The 21,149-nt window shown below is 49.8% G+C and overlaps 1 protein-coding gene across 1 annotated transcript; it reads right to left on the bottom strand.

The window, feature by feature from the left end:
- Window positions 1–10,426: 10,426 nt before the first annotated feature.
- Window positions 10,427–11,386, bottom strand: LOC142290780 (olfactory receptor 52P1-like). The gene has a single exon (XM_075334781.1). The coding sequence runs from the start codon at window positions 11,384–11,386 to the stop codon at window positions 10,427–10,429; it is 960 nt and encodes a 319-aa protein (XP_075190896.1).
- Window positions 11,387–21,149: the final 9,763 nt, after the last annotated feature.

Genomic DNA, 21,149 nt, shown 5'->3' with positions numbered 1-21,149 from the left:
GATGTAAAATTCATGGACAAGACGTTACAAGACGTTACATTCTGGTCCAGTGACTGAGACGTCAGATGGTCCAGTTATCTGGTGACAGAGTCTAGTGATTCCCATTTTGTGTAGTGAAAGGAATAAAAAGATATTTTAGGATTGTCTCCTAGTTATAAAGTGGAAATCTGCAACAAAAAATGATTTATTTATTTATTTTTTAATAAACCAAAATGTTTCATCCGGTGTGAAGATTGTAATGAAGGTTGACATAAATGGGAACTTCCAATCTAAGATATGATTAGACCCCTGGTCACCATTACTTAATGATTACAAAGATGGAGGAGATGTTTAACGACAGACATGTGCGGCCCATCCAAGGACAGGCCATGACTGTTATTACACAGGGCTCTCAGGGCTCAGCCGAATGTGGAGCTCCTATAGCAATGAGTGAGAGGACGACACACGATTCCTGTCACTGCAGGTGGACACAAGTCACAACATGGGTCTGAGGGACCCTGACTCCAGAGACTAGGTGGAATGAGCCTCTATTAGACATTTCATCATTTAAGGAAATAATCCAGCCCAATTCTTAACCTTCTGCAGTTATGGATGTGGCTAATGACACCCCTACTCACATTCGGGGATCATCATTAACTATCTACATGGGGATCACAGTCCATTCTCCAATTATCTCCTTCAACACATGATGTCTTCCAGGTCAATCGACCCCAGCGTGACTCCCGAAGCCTAAGCCCGATGTCTTCTAGATATTGTGAATACAAGATGGTAGATACATGAGCTCTATAGATAATAAAAAAACACGGAAGGACTAGTCCTCCTACTTGTATGGGTCTGGACTCCATGTGTCCTCTACTAGAAGCTGATGGTCCGATGTCAGTGTGAGCATCCACCAGAATATACAATGGGCATGGAAAGTGTCCACGTCACAGGGGGACCGATGGGCGTGGAAAGTGTCCATGTCACAGGGGGGAAGATGGGTGTAGAAAGTGTCTGCATCACAGAGGAATCGATGGGCATGGAAAGTGTCCACGTCACAGGGGGACCAATGGGCATGGAAAGTGTCCACGTCACAGGGGGACCGATGGGCGTGGAAAGTGTCCACGTCACAGGGGGACCGATGGGCGTGGAAAGTGTCCATGTCACAGGGGGGAAGATGGGTGTAGAAAGTGTCTGCATCACAGAGGAATCGATGGGCATGGAAAGTGACCACGTCACAGGGGGACGGATGGGCGTGGAAAGTGTCCATGTCACAGGGGGACCGATGGGCGTGGAAAGTGTCCATGTCACAGGGGGGAAGATGGGTGTAGAAAGTGTCTGCATCACAGAGGAATCGATGGGCGTGGAAAGTGTCTTCAGGTTCCCACCCTCCTAACTACCATGGCTCCGTATTGATCATGTCTGACAGTGGCATCTAAGAGGATAAACTACAGCAATCGGTGGCAGCTGTGATCACTGCAGTTACTCTCGGGTACTCGGGTACTCTCTGCTCTCAGCCCACACTATATAATAAGTACTTGTGTCCATCACAAATATATATTGGAGGTTGCTAGAGATAATTGTCTAAAACAATGTTAAGACTGATAAAAACATCATCTGGCAAGTGTTAAAGGTATAGGACATCTGTTGGTCGCTCCTAAAGCATTGTCCAACCTGGAAACCGTTTATGGTGATGGCGTCCCGATCCCGCTCTCCGCGTCTCCTCCTGTGCACAATCCAGTAACACTGTGTCCAGAACAACCAACTCCAGCATTCTACCCGAACAGTCACTCTGTAAGTGTAAGGACGGCTGACAGTCACGTTCCTCGCTGAGGACACCAATCACACTATTGTATTGTAATGGGAATAATGTCTTTAGTGTTTTTGTAAACACAGAGTAATGACTGTAATGTGTTTTTCTATAATGTGAACTGTAACATATTGTGTTGTGATATGTACAGCATGTTAATAGATATAATGTAAGGTAACATGGTGCATAGCCCTTGTATAAGGTACTGTGACGCCCTGGGCAAGCCAGGGGTCACAGGTCACAACATCACACGCACCCCACATTCCCGGCAGGTACATCTAAGGTCCAGTCACACTAAACAACTTACCAGCGATCCCAACAACGATAGGGATCGCTGGTAAGTTGCTAGGAGGTTGCTGGTGAGATGTCACACTGCGACGCTCCAGCGATCCCACCAGCAACCTGACCTGGCAGGGATCGCTGGAGCATGGCTACACAAGTTGCTGGTGAGCTCACCAGCAACCAGTGACCAGCCCCCAGCGCCGCGTGGAAGATGCTGCGCTTGGTAACTAAGGTAAATATCGGGTAACCAACCCGATATTTACCTTGGTTACCAGCGCACGCAGCTACACGTGCAGAGAGCAGGGAGCAGCGCACACTGAGCGCTGGCTCCCTGCTCTCCTAGTTACAGCACACATCGGGTTAATTACCTGATGTGTGCTGCAGCTAAATGTGCACAGAGCAGGGAGCAGCGCACAATGCTTAGCGCTGGCTCCCTGCTCTCCTAGCTACAGCACACATTGGGTTAATTAACCCGATGTGTCCTGCAGCTACATGTGCACAGAGCAGGAGCCGGCACTGACAGTGAGAGCGGGGGAGGCTGGTAACAAAGATAAATATCGGGTAACCAAGGACAGGGCTTCTTGGTTACCCGATGTTTACCGTGGTTACCAGCCTCCGCAGAAGCCGGCTCCTGCTGCCTGCACATTTAGTTGTTGCTGTCTCGCTGTCACACACAGCAATCTGTGCTTCACAGCGGGACAGCAACAACTAAAAAATGGCCCAGGACATTCAGCAACAACCAACGACCTCACAGCAGGGGCCAGGTTGTTGCTGGATGTCACACACAGCGACATCGCTAGCAACGTCACAAAAGTTGTTCGTTAGCAGCGATGTTGCTAGTGTGTCGCCCTGGGCAAGCCAGGGGACACGGGTCACACACCACCACAAGCCATGATTTTTTCATGGAACCGATGATGTTTTTCTTGGATTTTTAATCATTGAATAAAGTTTCTACATTTTTATATATTTTTCGTTGGATTTATATTTTTGCTATCCTGGAATTGGTGCTGAGTCCCATCCTGTCTCCTTGCTACACACCACCACACCCTACACCCCAGTTAGGAACACCACAGCTAACCAAAAATCCTTGTTGCCTTCCTCCAGAGACTGTTGATTCACACCAGGGGGTGGGCCAGGCGGTTGGCTCCGTCCACCGAGGAGTTCACAGTTCTGGAGGCGGGAGAAACCAGGCAGTTGAGTCCAGGGAGGGACATGAGAGAGTAGCCCAGGCAGGGCTTGAGAAAACAACTAAGTAAAAGTAGAAGTGAAGTGAAGTGGTAAAGGAGGAAAGCAAGAGTGGTGACGGAGAGAAAGCCTGAAGTAGTCCAGCTGTGTGCAGGACAGGTCAGCAAGGTCAGAAACGGCGGTGACTGTCTGGAGGGGGACCGTTCGGAAGTTCCTGGAAGGACCCCGTAGGCTGTGTGCCCAGCGGTCTGGAGTAGTGTTCCGAAGGACAGTCAGCACCAGGGCAGGGGCCTCTCGGACCCCGGCAAGGCTTGGAGTCGCCATAATTTGCCGAATCCGTCAGTGAAGGGGACGTAGATCCCCCAACAACCAAGTCCCGATTGAAGGCAACAACCCAGCCAGTGTAAGAGAGACACCGCCACCGCCAAGGCACCAGTTTCTTAGGGCCAGCGCCTGCGGGCAAAGAGTAGAGCTCCTCCGGTCCAGCTTGAAGCCGGGGAGCGGGTTACCGGTGGGGACCCATCGCAACCAACAAGTACACAAAGGTGCTAGGAAAAGGGACATCACCGTCACCTACCGGGAGAGCAAGTGCAGCCGTCCGTGGGACCGTCTTACCAGCCGTTTGGTTTACCGTAAAAACTGTGTCAACGTCTCAGGCTGAGTGAGTACCACCGTGCCGCAAGGCACAGCGCTGCCCCCCGCATCCCTGCGCCCACCAGGCCCTGCACCTCCCAAACCATCACCGGGCCCCGGGATCACCAACCCCTACCCACGGAGGGGCAACACAACACCTGGCTGCTCCGCATCACCATCCCCGGGACCCCCGTATTGAGCAGCGGTGGTGAAATCACCACAACCGTGGGTGGCGTCACGGACAATAACCAATTCCCACACCCAACAACCCCCTTTCACTCACGGGCGAGGAGCGCCGCTCGAGAAACCCCCGGGATCCGGCCCACCGCTTGAGCCACCACTGAGCAGCAGCCGCCGGACCCGAGCAGAAGGGGTGAGCGTAGTGTGCTGACACCCTCCTCCCCGCCCGCGACACTAGCGATGTTGCTTAGTGTGACGGGGCCTCTAGGCTAACCTAAAATCCTTGTTGCCTTCCTCCAGGGGCTGATGTCCACATCAGGGGGTGGAGCCAGGAGGTTGGCTCCGCCCACCGAGGAGTGCACAGCCCTGGAGGCGGGAGAACCAGGCAGATGAGAGAGATTGAAGTTGAAGTCAGATTAGAGTGTGAGAAGAAGTTCAAGCTAGGGGAGTGAAGTGGAAGGAAGTGGTAGAGGAGCTTGAGTGAAGGAGTAAAAAGGAACAGTTAAGAAAGCCTGAAGTTGGTCCGGGTGTGTGCCCCGGACTGAGACAGCAAGGTCAGCAGACGGCGGTGATAGTCTGCAGGGGGACTGCTCGGAGGTTGCTGGAAGGACCGCGGACGGGTGGTGACCCGGCGGTACCGGAGCAGTATACGAAGAACAGTCAGCACCAGGGCAGGGGCCTTTCGGATCCCGGCAAGGCTAGGAGTCGCCATAATTTGCCAAATCCGTCAGTGAAGGGGACCTCTGTCTCCTAACAACCAAGTCCCGATTGAAGGCAACAGTCCGACCGTTAAGGGGAGACACCGCCACCGCCAAGGCACCAGTTTTCCAGGGCCAGCGCCTGCGGGCAAGAGAGAGGCTCCTCCGGCTCATGTCCAGGTCGGGGAGCGGGTAACCGGTGGGAACCCATCGCTACCAAAAAGACTTTACATAGATGCAGGGAAGAGACCGTCACCGCTAACTGCAGGGAACATCAGCACCGTAACCGTCCGAGGGACCCGTCCAACCAGCCGTTTGTTTACCGAGAACTGTGTTGTGTTTACTGGCTAAATGAGTACCTCCGTGCCGTGCGGCACAGAGCTGCCCCTGCGCCCCTGCACCTCCACAGGCCCCATACCCGCCTGTCCACCATACCAACCCCATCACTGGGCCCTGGGAGCACCAAAACCCCTACCCACGGAGGGGCAAACCAACAACTGGCTGCTCCATACCATCACTCCCGGGCTCCCCAGAAAGAGCAGCGGTGGTGTCCACTTAATCACCACAACCGTGGGTGGCGTCACGGACAATAAACTATACCAAAACCCAATCCCCTTTCACTCACGGGCGAGGAGCGCCGCTCGAGTCCCCGGGATCCGGCCCATCGCTCGAGCCACCGAGCAGCAGCAGGCCGCAGCAGCCGCAGCGGCAGCCGGACCCGAGCAGTGGGAGAGCGCGGCGTCCCCTCCTCCGCCCGCGACAGTACCATAAGGTAACCAGCCCACAATCGGAGGGGTTAATCTGTAGAGAAAATGACTGTTTCCTGCATAGCTTCAGATAGGGGCCGGCTAATGATTAATACGGACATACAGTTTGAAGGTTGTCAAGGCCGCATGCAGTGGGTGACTGTTGGAAATTGAAAGAAGGAGACCAGAGTGAGATAGTGTGATTCAAGAGTGCTAACCAAGACACAGACGGAAATACTACAAAGTAGATAGAGACCAATCATCCAACTAGGTGGTCCCAAGCCACAGAGGGTCCAGAGGACAGGACGATAGTGAAAAGGCCCCAAACCCAAGAGATAATGGGTCTGGATGGTCTACTCCGTGATTGAAGTCGGCTTTCCCATGCGGATTTCCTCAAACATCTGCAAGCTTAAATCGGCTCTTCAGTGACACAATAGAAAATCCGCTACCCCTGTGTCCTATAGAGAGAAGAGGTGATCTCACAGAAACATCTGAGAGCCTGAGGCTCTATTCCTTAGTGGTGAGACCCCCTGTAACACCTCTATGAGGAGAAGGGACGTGGAGCCATGGAAACAGGATAGTGACTGTCACAGACTGAATTGGTTTGTGCTGGGACTCACAGGATCGAAAACAACGGGAGCTAGAACTGTGTCTGATTATGTGCTATAGACTGCAGGTGTATTGAAGATGTGTGAAGTTGTAACAGAAGAACTGTGGAAACTGTCGTGCAAAGTATTGTTGTTTAAAAGCAACTGGTGGTCTCTGTCTCAGTCTGCACCGTAATCTGATCCTGGCCTGTCAAAGACAGCGGTGACATGCGGCCTGCAGAAAGGTAAGGCCTACACTACACAAGTCCACGTATCCAGCCAGGCTTGCGGTTTTCTTGTAGCGTGCTGGGGTGTCATTCTGTTGGCCACGTCTACCGATCCACATATACACTGGTTATATGGCTTCACTGCCTTCTCACCGGTCTTGGTTCCTCTGTCCATACGGATATTCCAATTCTTATGCTGTGTGACCCTCCCATTGTCAATCTCGACACAAGCTTTCCTTCACCTCATGGCAACAAAGGCCCAAGCCTTTCTACAGCAGGTTCCATGCCTGGCACCTCTCCGCTCCTGTAATTTCCCTCTGACAGTGACCATATTGTAAGCAACAAGGGAAAGATCAGCAATTTGCTAAAGGACATTGGATCTTCTATGGGCTTGGCTTTTGTATCTCTGAGATGGCAGACAACGCGTGTCTGCAGATGTGGCACTCTGGACTAGCCAGGTCGTCACAGGTACTACAACACGACACCCCCACCCCGAGACAGGCACATCAGTCAGACATAAAATCCTTGTTGCCTCCCTCCAGGGGCTGATGTCCACACCAGGTGGGGTGGAGCCAGGCGGTTGGCCCCACCCACTGAGGAGTTCACAGTCCTGGAAGCGGAAAAGGAAGTCAGTGAGAGTGAGAGTTGAGTGAGGAAAGTGAAGGAGAAGGAGTAGTGGAGGAGCAAACTGACTGTGTCTGGATACGTGGCCCGGGCACTTAGAGCAAGGTTGGAAGACGGTGGTGGCCGTCTGCAGGAGAGCCAGATCAACGCGGAACCGTAGGACCGGGGACGGGCGGTGGCCCGCCGGTACCGAACCGGGGAGCGAAGTGAAGCCAGCACAAAAAGGCAGGGTCTGCGGACCCCGACCAGGCTTGGAGTCGCCGTTAATAAGGTCAAATCCGTCAGGGACCGTAACCCCAGGGGTTTCCTAACAGCCAAGACCCGATTGAAGGCAACCGTCCATCCAACAAAAGGAAATACAGCTACCGCCACAGCTAGAGTTCCAAGGGCCAGAGCCTGTGGGCAAAAGGGCTCCTCCGGCACATACACACGCTGGGGAGCGGGGGTGGGAAGCCATCGGGACCGAACATCCACAAAAGGTGCAGGGAAAGGCAGCCACCACCAACCGTCCAGGAGAAGCCACAGCAGCCGGCTGCGGGACCCGTCCATCCAGCCGTTTGGTTTACCAGAGACTTTGCGTACATTTGTGGCTGAGTGAGTACAACCGTGCCTTCCGGCACCGCGCTGCGCAGTCCCCGCGACCCTTCACCTTGCCTGCCCTGCCTCCCCGTCACCTCACCGGGCCCCGGGGCCACCAACCCCTACCCACGGAGGGGGGGAAACAACATCCCAGCTGCTCCCTACCATCGCTCCCGGGATTCCCGTCAATAGCAGCGGTGGTGCCCAACCTCACCACAACCCGTGGGTGGCGTCACGGACCAAATCCCCAAACCAAACTACCCCCTTTCACTCACGAGCGAGGAGCGCCGCTCAAGCCCCCGGATCCGGCCCACCGCTTGAGCCACCGAGCAGCAGCAGCAGCGCCAGACCCGAGCGTGGTGAGCGCAGCGTTCCGCCGCCCGCGACACAGAAGAGATGCCGAGACAGACAGCAGAAGATTCGGGTTTACCAGGTGTTGGAATATCTGTGTGAACAGAGAATTCAAGAGTGGTGAGAAGGCCGAGAAGCCATCAATCAGAGGAAAGAAGTGTCGACAGGCTCTTGTTTTCATATAGTCCAACTGCACGAGAACGGAATGATCCAGACTGAGATCACTCTGTTCCCGAGGAGCATGCGTATAGTCGGCAGCACATCCCCTTTTTATATTGAGATATGTGCTGCAGTGAACAAGGATTTCTAGACCAGCGGTCAACGTCTGAATGAGCAATTTGCTTTTTGATGGCAAGTTTACAGGGGTCAAAGGTCGGGAATGAGCATTCTTACTATTATTCATTTTGATTATTATCGGCCTTTGTGAAAGGGCCGTAAAAGTCAATCGGTATATTTACAATAGTGCTGATAAGAATTGGCCCAAATTATTGGTGCTACCATGTCCAGATAGTCCATCAATATCACAAGGATGAAATTTAAAGAATTTCTTCATTCTTCACCCATCTTCATTGTCCGGTCAGTGAAGTCTTCATTGGGTCTGGGATCTGGTTGGATCTTAGATTTCTCAAAATCTCTCAAAATAATTGAATATTTCCTCTATTTCCATTATTATGCTGCCATAGAGCAACTCACCAAATAGGACATAAAATAGAAAAACATCCCATAATAAAGCCAGACATAATTATGAATGCCAGAATAATGCCCTACAGGATGCATCAGCTCCGTGATAAAGGCAGAAGCAGCACCACCGCATTGTACTGATGAAAAACCCCAGCCACCCATAGAGGGGGAAGGCTGTAGGTGTTATAAATGCACAAGGATAAGGCTTCTATAGGGTAACGGTCACACAGATACATTTGGTCCACAGTGTCCGGCTTACAGCCTAGAAGTGAAGCCCAGACTACTAGACCAGGCGGCCGCCCAGCAAAATATGGAAGCTGCGCATAAGGACAGACACCACAATTTCTTCTACCAACTGTTATGCACATATGTATTCCAACACAGGTAAAGGGGGAATAAAACACTGCAACTGCACCCACACCCTACTGGTTCCTGCACAGACTGGAATATCCTTAGCTGCACAACTAAAATACCACAATTCAGACCTGTCTGCCTGAAAGGCCATCGAGTAGTTTCTTGTACCTCCTAAGGAACAGAAGGGGAGGTTGCTTCACACAACAACCAAGATAGGGCAAGTGTGCAATGATAGATAGGAACCCAAGGTGAGGAAACGTAAAGCACATGCACAAAGGGACAAGGGAGAAATAATGAATTCCAATAATAGAAACCTCTTACCAATCCCAGAAGGAAGGTGAAGGAAAGGGAATGAGCAAACACAGAGTAAAACATCACAGGACTCTGAATAACAGGCAAAATCCCTAGCTGCAGGGCTGAAACTCCTTAGTAAAAACCACACAGAAGTATAGCCAGGTAAGAAGGCTGGTCTCAGAAGGGTATAAGTAGCCCCACCCGAATGTGATAGGACAGAGACAATAAGCAAGTGAGAACAACTGATCACCATAAAGTAAAAGAAGAGACACATAGAGATAAAACATACATCAGCATTAGGGCAGAGACTGACCAGGCCATGGCTCAGCACGGAAGGAAACTTACCTTGCCACACAAGATCCCCGGTTCAAGGCATGACAGCAACACTAGGGGCAAATGGGGATGTCTGTCCTTAGGTCTAGGCTGCCTATTATTATGGGCATGACCTATAAGCCAGTCATGTAAGCTGGACACTGTATAATACATCTGTGTGACTGGCGCCTTAAAAAAAGCCCTATCTGTGATTTATAATACAAAAATGCTGCCCCTCCATGGATGGTCGGCATGAATGGTTCTTCATCAGTCTTTTCTACCTGTGCTGCCTGCTCCTTTATCATGGCGCTGCTGCATCCAGTGATGCATTAGTATTGCGTCCTGGTGTTTTTCTGCCGATTTCTTGTGATTTTTTTTTTACACTGCCACAGACCAAAGGATTCAGAAGCCCAATTTTGTGGTTTCTCCATTGACCAATGATAATAATGAATATGAGATAAGAACCTGGACAAGGTGATAAAGACTTTATTACAGTTTGATATGACTAACTCTTAATATGATTGAGTTTTATAAAACATTTTGCAATCTTAGCAGCCAATAATGTCCCACTGATACGGCTTCTACTGGAGCCACGCGCTATGGAGGTCCATACTCTGGCCAAGACACACAGTCATCTGATCTGGAGCTTCTGCTGATGAACAGACTAAATTAGTGACAGGTTGGTTGTTTGGCACAATCATGTTACAATTTCCTCTCTGTCTTAAGGTTTAGGTGGACATCCGCCTCCATCAATAGATGGGTTGTTCCTTTTTCTCTCCCAAACCTCAATGTGGATTTGGTGAAGATATCAATATCCTATAGACTGAGATGTGATTTTATGGGAATTCTCAGGTCTTTTCATACTTCAAATACTTGCTTCAGTTTTGCAGAACATGTGGCCGTTCTATATAAATTGCTTCAAAAAATTAAGATTTTTGAAAATCACAATTATCCTTTTGCGAATTTCTTTGGTTCTTGCCCCATAAATTAATGGGTTGCACATGGATGGAACGAGAATGTAGACATTGGCAACAATAATGTGAATGTGGAGAGGAATGCTATGTCCGAACCGATGTACGAAGAAGGAGAAGAGAGCTGGGACATTAGAGATGATGAGGATACAGACGTGGGGGGCACATGTGCTTAAAGCTTTTTCACGAGCCTCCTTGGAGGACAATCGAAGAACCGCTATAAATATGGCCAAATAGGACATAGATATAAATATAGCATCTACCGCTATCACCAGGAGTGCCACAATCAGGCCATACACTTGATTTATGGTTGTATCAGTGCAAGCGATCTTCACCACAGCCATGTGTTCACAGTAGGTGTTAGAGATCACATTGTTTCTGCAGTAGGACAACCTTCTGATCAGGAATGGAGCCGGTGCCATGAGGACGGAGCCTCTAGTTATCGCTGCAACCCCAATCTTGGCAATCATGGAGTTGGGAAGAATGGAAGTGTATCTGAGGGGATAGCAAATAGCAACATAGCGGTCAAATGCCATAGACAGGATGACAGTCGACTCCATCATGGAAAGAGCATGGATGAGGAAGAGCTGAACCAGGCATGCATTGAAGTCAATCTCCTTGTCATCAAACCAGAAGATGCTCAGGATTTTGGGAATTGTGGCTGTCGTTGCCACCAGGTCAATAATAGATAACATACAGAGGAACAGATACATTGGTTTATGAAAGGTCTCCTGGGGCAAAATGATGAGAAGCATGGCACTGTTCCCGAGAATGGTCAGGACGTACATGAGACACATGGGGATGGAGATCCAGAACTCAGCCACCTCGAGGCCGGGAATGCCAATCAGAATGAAGCGCTCCGGTTGGTAGAAAGTTTCATTTTGTGTTGACATTGCTTGATCACCTTCTGTGAATACAAGAAACCACAGGTTACCCTATATTAATGTAACACCTTCTCAGTATATCTGTTCTCCATAATGTTACCTTATGAGGCTCAGGTTGCTTTACGCTGAGGGAAGTTTATTTTGCTACATTCAGTTTGGAAGCGGTCTACATAGGCCTCTACAGAGTCCAGGAAGCAGAGGAGGACCCCAGGGGCCAGGGTCACACTATATACATCTATATATATCACAAGTCTTAAAGTGCAACATCTCAACATCTCAGACCTGTCTGACTAAAAGGCCATCGAGTTGTTTCTCATACCTCCTGAAGAACCTGAGGGGAGGTTGCTATGCACAGCTGCCAAGATAGGGCAAGCGTGCAAAGATAGATGGGAACAACAGTTGAGGATACATAAAGCACAGGTACAAGTGGACAAGGGAGAAATAATAAGTGCAAATAAGGGAAATTACCAACCTAATAGAAAACAGAAGGAAGGTGAAGGAAAGGCAAATGAGCAAACACAGAGTAAAAACAACACTGATCTCTGTCTAAAAGGCAAAACCCTAGCTGCAGGGCTGGAACTTCTTAGTAGAAACCCACACACGAATATAGCCAGCAGAGAATCCTATTCTCGGGAGGGAATAAATAGTCCCACCCTGGATGTGATAGGACAGAGACAATAAGCAAGTGAGAATCCCTGACTAACCGCACACCAAATCAAGGGAAGCACAAACATAAAATATCCATCAGCATTCCAACACAAATTGACCAGGCTGTGGCCCAAAAGGGAAGGAAACTGACCACACAGCACAAGGTCACCAGTTTAGGTCCCGAATCTGAGGCATGACGGTATGCTTTCCAACATTTGCTGACTTTCTAAATTCCAAATGCTAATTTTGGAAAACATTTGGATAATCTGAGTCTGGCTTAGATTATCCATCTGTTATAATGAAAGGGTCTGTTTTAGCTAATGAATCTTCATGATAAGTCACCAAAGGACAAATGTCTCTTTAAGAGGAAGCATGTACACCATGCTAAGGTGTCCTCAGCCTATTACTAAGAGGCACCAGGTATTTTAGGCTCCCTCCCCTGATTTGATCCTAGCCCCGGTTTGGTCCTGCCTGTCTGCTCTGGTCTCCCAGCCTTCAGCACCAGTCCTGCATGCTACCAGTTCTGCTCTGCTGTGTCTGTCCTCCTGTTTGCCTGGACTTGTCCTGTCTGTTCCCTGGCACCAGCCTGTATGCTGCACCTATCATCCTGTCTGCCTCAGCCGTCCCGTCTGAACCTGTGTTTCCTGTGCCTGCTGACCTGAGCCTGATGACCCGTGTCCGTAGTTCCTTACCTGCCTCTGCCTGTCTAGCCAATCCCCATTCAGACTGTGTTCCTGTTCTGCCTCATTAGTCCTGCCAGCCCAATTGTCCTGCCAGTGCTCGTCCTGCCTGTCCTGTCTATGACTGTGTCCACCGATCCTGCTGTCACCCTGTACCGCTCAGCTGCCACAGTCCTGGTCACTGCCCTGGGAGTAGTACTTGGCGTTCTGCCCCGCAGCAGGCGCTTAGTTAAGCCCCTGCCACCAAAGTGTAAGCCTGGGTTCCCCCTGTGGTCAAGTGGGTCTACTCCTGCCCGCTGCCCTCACCAGCGGTGGACTTTACAAGCAAAAGACGAAGTTTGGGAACAGAAGAAACAATCTAAAATCAGGACAATGGGCAGTGATTACTGTAGAATCAGAGGATATTACGTAGCGGCAGTACCAGATTTAATTCAGCTCAAATAAATTTGGTCCAAAGCGAAAATGTCCTAATTGAAGACAAGTCCTTTATTTTGTTCTCAGGCCTGCTCCTCGCCGGTTATGTTGCCACCGCTCCCTGCCGGGTCCTCTACTCACCTCAGATTTTTAGACTTTGAATAGACCTCTTGTCGTCCCATGCATGAATCATGCTCCATGTGACGTGAAAGTGAGAAGACTGGAGAGAGCGGGCAGAGGACCGGGGCTGCGATGGGAGGACACACGAGGACAATGTATTGTATAAAATATTTTATCTCCTTTCTGACTCAATAGAGTCCAGGCATTGCCGGCTGCTTCTGATTTTCTAAGTGTGAACTGAATCCTGATATTTCAGCTTCGCGAGTTTGTAGAGAATTGGATCGGTCATGAATTGTCTCACCTCTATTCTATCATTATTACTGGGTGTATTAGTAATATTACCCTGTGTTATTCTTGTTATTCTCATTCTTTTGTACCCCCAGGAATGTCACCTCCCTCTCACTTTGGGCTGCAGACGTTCCCCCCCGGTAGGCCCCGGTGGTGTCACTATATCATTAGTTGTGTCAGTCTTGGTCATGCAGTTATTATTTTATTATTTCTCGTCACCGTCAGACACAGTCTTATTATTACGTGCAGACATTTTTCAGACTCTTCTGGTGATTAGGGACCATCGTGTGGTGGGAGAAGCCTCGTCCTCCCCGTCCGGTCTCTGGACATTGATGACCCCGAGGCCCCTCATGCCCCCAGTGACCTGTGTGACCTCTGGGGCCCGGCTCTGTCAGAACAAATCTCCAACACAGAAAAGTCTACGGTAAATGAGAAAATACATGAAAAGTCAAGAACCAGGATTCCTAATATTCAAGAGTAATTAATAATAACAATGGACCATCTTCCGACAATTTTTGATCTTACCGATGACCATCGACTCCTGACGCCAAAACGGTATTATGACCATTTCAGTAATTCAGAGATCTGAGCACGGACGACTGAAGCACAGACTTGACTCGAGAGTGGCAGCTTCATAAAAATTTTTTAAGGCTGTCTCTCTTGGGTTGGGAGACTGGCGGCCACTCTGTGTATTGTGGTCTGAGATTGGACCGAAATCCACAGGTGCCTGTTGTCCCAGGCCTCATGTGAAGGGTGAGTCGTTGTCTCCTGGAGAACACTTCACATGGTTTAAGGAGTCCCTAGTTGGGAACATCGATCAATGATGATGGATCTTGGTGTTTTTCACGTCTATTTATCATATTTCAATCTACTTTATTGAGGACAGATAACACTGAGATTGTAGCACAGGGACGACTCACCGTCACCAGATACCCGATGAAGGAGCAGGAACGTCCAGGCAGCAGCCACACATCCGGATCAGGCAGATGTTGAGCTCTTCTGCTCTAGGTCTCCCTGATCTGGGGCCATTTATCTCCTGTCCACAATAAGCTGGACAGATCCCAGGACTCACCTTGGTGTTTCCCCAGAAACGATCTAAACTCCCCAATGCTCAGAGGAAGGAGAACTCTATTCTAGGCTCCGGCTGCTCCTCGGAGACGTCCCCCAGGAGCGGAGCTGCAGGACACCCGGCATCTCCTTAATGTATGAATCTTGTAAATGATGGATGAGTTTAAGAAGATGAATGAATTATTTGCAGATATTTAGACACAAAAATATATAACATTCAAGGACAAGACGTTACATTCTTCAGATGATACATGGTCCAGTTATCTGGTGACAGATTCTAGTGTTTCCCATTTTGATGAAATAAAGGAAATAGAGATATTTTAGGATTGTCCCTTAATTGTAAAGTGGAAATCTGCTGCCAAAACTTATTATAATTTTTTTAAATAAACCAAAATATTGATTCAGTGAGAAGATTGTAATGAAGGTTGTAATTAAATGGGAGGGAACTTGCAAATTATTATTATTATTCATCATGGGAAGTCTTAATTCTGTTACCAATCGGACGGCGTGGGGCTGAATAGTCAGATAACCAGGGCTCAAAATGGATCACTAGAGCAGCCCCGGGGACCAAGATCCAAACTCCATCAGAACATAAGTTTGGACCAGTTTGTCCGTGCCTTCAGTTGTCGCTACAGTCTGATGCATATGGGATGCATATGGGATGATGATAATAATCATTAGTTATGTAGTGTGGCGCCCCTGAGGCTTCAGTTGCCACAGAGGTACTGCATCTCAGCCAGAGGTGTAGTATTCCATTCCTGGGTAACGATGGGGTCACAAAGCGGTATACACACAACACAGACACTCTCAGTTAGGAACACTCCACTGGACCGTGGTTAGGGCAAGTTGCACCTTTGCTGTTGCCATAGGAACGCACAGTCAAAGCTAGGCTGGGGGTGGAGTCTAGTTAGTGGGAGCAGCCTGTAGGAAGTTAGCCAATCGTAAGAAGCAGTGGAGGAGAGAAGACCTGTGGTCTAGAGCTGGAGCAGCTCAGCCCAGGCGCACGACAGAAAGGGTCCTAGAGCCCATGGGAGTGACCATACTCCCGTGGCCTCGTTCCACATATTACGTACCAGAGTTGAGGGACTTGGCCGCAGTAGGGGACCGGCCCCTCAACCAGTGGAGAACGTCACGACTCAGCTAGCTAACCGAAAGCGGAGGTTACTTCAAGTGCCGAAGCCAAATCCACACACAACCAGTGAAAAGGTGACCACAAAGGGCAAAAGGGATAGAGCTTCACACCACCCGAGAGGGCCTGCGGACACCAGCTCAAGGCTCTGTGTCCAGGCGCGGGACAGGCGGGAGAGTTCAGCGCAGGAAGACAAAAAGGAAAGGGGCACAGAAGGGTGCACCGGGTTGTGCCTCCGAACTATCCAGGATCGGCTGGAGCCCATCACAACAGGACCTGGCACTCCAAAGGCAGCATTTGTCTGGACGTGCTAACCGGGGACTCTTAACTGTGAGTAAAGACCTTGAGGCTGCATCCCTGTGTCTACCAGTTATTCCCTGCACCTCCGGCCCTGCACCCCGCCATTACAGACTACTACCCCCCAACAGCCCTGGGGCCCAGCTCTACTTGTGGAGAGGGATCCAACTTTGCTGCATCACCACCAACCAAAGGGGAAACTGAACAGCAGCGGCGGCACCAATCTTGCCACATACCACAGGTGGCGTCACCACATCTCCCCTGTAAATATTCCCCCACCATCATCAGCCATCTTTATTAGTATACACTGGGAGACATTATGGGTTAGTGGGGGGGGGCATTATGAAGTAAATTGGGACATTATAGGGCAGTGGGAGACATTATGGGACAGTGGGGGACATTATAAAACAAATTGAGACATTATAGGTCAGTGGGGGACATTATGGGTCAGTGGAGGATATGGCAGTGGGAGGCATTATGAAGCAAATTGGGACATTATAGGGCAGTGGGAGACATAATGGGTCAGTGGGGGACATTATAAAACAAATTGAGACATTATAGGTCAGTGGGGGACATTATGGGTCAGTGGGGGGACATTATAAAGCAAATTGAGACATTATAGGGCAGTGTGAGACATTATGGATCAGTGGGGGGACATTATAAAGCAAATTCGGACATTATAGGGTAGTGTGAGACATTATGGATCAGTGGGGGACATTATGGGTCAGTGGGGGAGACATTATGAAGGAAATTGGGACATTATAGGCCAGTGGGATAAATTATGGGTTAGTGGAGGACATTATGAAGCAAATTGGGACATTATAACATTATAGGGCAGTGGGGGACATTATAAAACCAATTGGGACATTATGGGGCAATGAGGGACATTATAGAGTAAATTGGGACATTGTGGGGCAATGAGGGACATTATAGAGTAAATTGGGACATTGTGGGCCAATGAGAGACATTATAGGGAACATTATGGAGCAATGGAGGAAATTAGGAAGCAAATTGGGACATTATGGAGCAATGGCGGTCATTATAAAGCAATTAGGAAGGGGATTGTGAAAGGCAACATAGTATAATGAGAAGCGGGGGGGATTTATGCAGAGATGTAGTATGGGGGAGATTATGGCAGTGTGCGGGGGGAATATTTTGTGCAGGAAGCACTTAATAACCCCTTCTGAATCCACTTCTTTCCCCAGACATTATTAAAAAAAGGAGGCCAGGATGGGACACCTTATAAAATAAAAGGGGCCAGGATGAGGGACATAATTACTATATGGTGCCAGAATGAGGGACATACATTATTGGTTTATGGTGGCAATGGGGGTATAATGATGAAATATAAGCTAATTTTCAGGATACTGTCTCCCATGAGAGAACAAAAGTCTGATGTAGTGTAGAAATTAGTGAAAAAGTGTGGACTGTGCTCTGGGAGTGATCGGCTATAGGTGACTGTGTGTTATTTTCTGCAGAGTCAAGTCAAGGCAGGAAGAAGTGATGACGGTCAGTGCCAGATAATGGGGAAAAGCGAAGATGAATAACTTCAGCTAGAGATGTCACTGGTAAGACAGTGTATTATATGTACACACACACACACACTATACACTATATACAGAGCTCCTGTGTATAATATCACTGGTGATTACTGTATTACCTGTACACTATATACAGAGCTCCTGTCTAAAATGGCACCGATGATAATATTAGTGTTATTAGTATTGTGGTATTTGTTCATGATCATTATTTGTAGTATTATACATGTGGTAGTAATATGTGGTCTGGTCACGTGTGCTGGTATTTGTCACTTGTGTGGGGCATTATTTGGTCATTATGTGGTCTGGTCATAGTGTAGCGATATTACTCTGTTGTATGTGGTTATATTCAGTCATTATGTGGTCTGGTCATAGTGGCGCGGTATTTCCCCCTTGTTTGTGGTTGTATTCTATCACTATGTGGTGGTAATATGTTGTCTGATCATGGTGTGGCGGTATTTCTCTCTTGTATATGGTTGTATTTGGTCACTATGTGGTGGAAATATGTTGTCTGGTCACGGTGTGGCGATATTTCTCCCTTGAATGTGGTATTATTGGTTTTGGTATTCTGCATTGTGCTGTGTATAGAGGTCACTTTTTCTCTCTATGAGAGGGAGATTATTTCCAATAGAGAGTAAATACTTGAACATTTAACCCCCCTGTCCTGTGATTATTGCACTGCAGCAAATATGCACTTACAGAGGTTCTCCAGTGAAAACAAGTAATCACCTTTTCTAGGACCACGTGCACACGTTGAGTATTTGGTCAGTATTTAACCTCAGTATTTGTAGCCAAAACCAGGAGTGGTAAAATCAAAAGAAAGGTACAATAGAAACTCTGGCACCACTTCTGGATTTTTCATTCACTCCTGGTTTTAGCTACAAATACTGATGTAACATACTGACCAAATACTGAAAGTGTGAACGTGGCCTAAGGATAAGTGATAACTTATTGATCAGTGGGGTCTGATTGCTGGAACACGACTAATCGGCAAAATGTGCAACTTTTATCCCCATTACACTGGAGCTGATGTCTGACCCGACCAATCATTCCCTCAGTGGCTGCGAGCGCTGTGCTTGGCTTTTTCTGTCAGCCTCAAAGAGGATGAATGGCGCTGCGGTCACACATCCCACCCCACAGAGGATGCATGGAGCTGCGGTCACACATCCCACCCCACAGAGGATGCATGGAGCTGCGGTCACACACCCCACCCCACAGAGCATGAATGGAGCTGCGGTCACACATCCCACCCCACAGAGGATGAATGGAGCTGCGATCACACATCCCACCCCACAGAGGATGAATGGAGCTGCGGTCACACATCCCACCCCACAGAGGATGAATGGAGCTGTGGCCACACACCCCACCCCACAGAGGATGAATGGAGCTGCGGTCACACATCCCACCCCACAGAGGATGAATGGAGCTGTGGCCACACACCCCACCCCACAGAGGATGAATGGAGCTGCGGTCACACACCCCACCCCACAGAGGATGAATGGAGCTGCGGTCACACATCCCACCCCACAGAGCATGAATGGAGCTGCGGTCACACATCCCACCCCACAGAGGATGAATGGAGCTGCGGTCACACACCCCACCCCACAGAGGATGAATGGAGCTGCGGTCACACATCCCACCCCACAGAGCATGAATGGAGCTGCGGTCACACATCCCACCCCACAGAGCATGAATGGAGCTGCGGTCACACATCCCACCCCACAGAGGATGAATGGAGCTGCGGTCACACATCCCACCCCACAGAGGATGAATGGAGCTGCGGTCACACATCCCACCCCACAGAGCATGAATGGAGCTGCGGTCACACATCCCACCCCACAGAGGATGAATGGAGCTGCGGTCACACACCCCACCCCACAGAGGATGAATGGAGCTGCGGTCACACATCCCACCCCACAGAGGATGAATGGAGCTGCGGTCACACATCCCACCCCACAGAGCATGAATGGAGCTGCGATCACACATCCCACCCCACAGAGGATGAATGGGGTTGCGGTCACACATCCCACCCCACAGAGGATGAATGGAGCTGCAGTCACACACCCCACCCCACAGAGCATGAATGGAGCTGTGGTCACACATCCCACCCCACAGAGGATGAATGGAGCTGCGGTCACACATCCCACCCCACAGAGGATGAATGGAGCTGCGGTCACACATCCCACCCCACAGAGGATGAATGGAGCTGCGGTCACACATCCCACCCCACAGAGGATGAATGGAGCTGCGGTCACACATCCCACCCCACAGAGGATGAAAGGAGCTGCGGTCACACATTCCACTCCACAGAGCATGAATGGAGCTGTGGTCACACACCCCACCCCACAGAGGATGAATGGCGCTGCGATCACACATCCCACCCCACAGAGCATGAATGGAGCTGTGGTCACACATCCCACCCCACAGAGGATGAATGGCACTGCGATCACACATCCCACCCCACAGAGCATGAATGGAGCTGTGGTCACACACCCCACCCCACAGAGGATGAATGGAGCTGCAGTCACACATCCCACCCCACAGAGGATGAATGGAGCTGCAATCACACATCCCACCCCACAGAGCATGAATGGAGCTGTGGTCACACATCCCACCCCACAGAGGATGAATGGAGCTGCAGTCACACATCCCACCCCACAGAGGATGAATGGAGCTGTGGTCACACACCCTAGCCCACAGAGGATGAATGGGGCTGCGGTCACACATCCCACCCCACAGAGCATGAATGGAGCTGTGGTCACACATCCCACCCCACAGAGGATGAATGGAGCTGCGGTCACACATCCCACCCCACAGAGCATGAATGGGGCTGCGGTCAAACATTACACCCCACAGAGGATGAATGGAGCTGCGGTCACACATCCCACCCCTCAGAGGATGAATGGAGCTGCGGTCACACACCCCACGCCACAGAGGATGAATGGAGCTGCGGTCACACACCCTAGCCCACAGAGGATGAATGGAGCTGCGGTCACACACCCTAGCCCACAGAGGATGAATGGGGCTGCGGTCACACACCCTAGCCCACAGAGGATGAATGGGGCTGCGGTCACACATCCCACCCCACAGAGGATGAATGGGGCTGCGGTCACACACCCCACCTGCCGCCGCTGCATTGTATAATGGGGATACAAGTGTCCTGTCAGGGATAAAAGTTCCTCATTCTTCCGATCGGAGTGGTTTCCACTGGTCGGATTCCCCCGATCAATAAGTTATCACCAACCTACCCTGTGGATCAGTGATAACTTGTCACCAAAGACCCCCCTTACTGCAAACTACTGTAATTATACATCAGTTATTGTGCACAGGAGATGTGCAGGAGCCGCCTGTGCTTTACAGTCAGCGCTCCACTGTAACAGGGATAACGGCTAATAGATATTTACATGTAGCTGTAGGGTGGGCCCCTGGAGTCAATTCCCCTGGTGGGCCCCAGACACCTCGGTCCGACCTTGGCTGTGTGGGTGAACTGGAAATGCATTTGTTGCGGAGCGCGGGCCGCTGCAGCTTCTCTGGTCCCGTTCTGGTCCGGGGTTTGTTACTGCGGCTCAAGTGGTGACCGGACCCGGGCT

The sequence above is a fragment of the Anomaloglossus baeobatrachus genome, chromosome 2, assembly GCF_048569485.1.
Source record: "Anomaloglossus baeobatrachus isolate aAnoBae1 chromosome 2, aAnoBae1.hap1, whole genome shotgun sequence".
NCBI lineage: Eukaryota > Metazoa > Chordata > Amphibia > Anura > Aromobatidae > Anomaloglossus > Anomaloglossus baeobatrachus.
This window is presented reverse-complemented; position numbering and strand designations above follow the sequence as displayed.

Coding starts and splice junctions, on each gene's coding strand:
- LOC142290780 (XM_075334781.1), bottom strand. CDS start 11,386: ATGTCAACACAAAATGAAACTTTCTACCAACCGGAGCGCTTCATTCTG.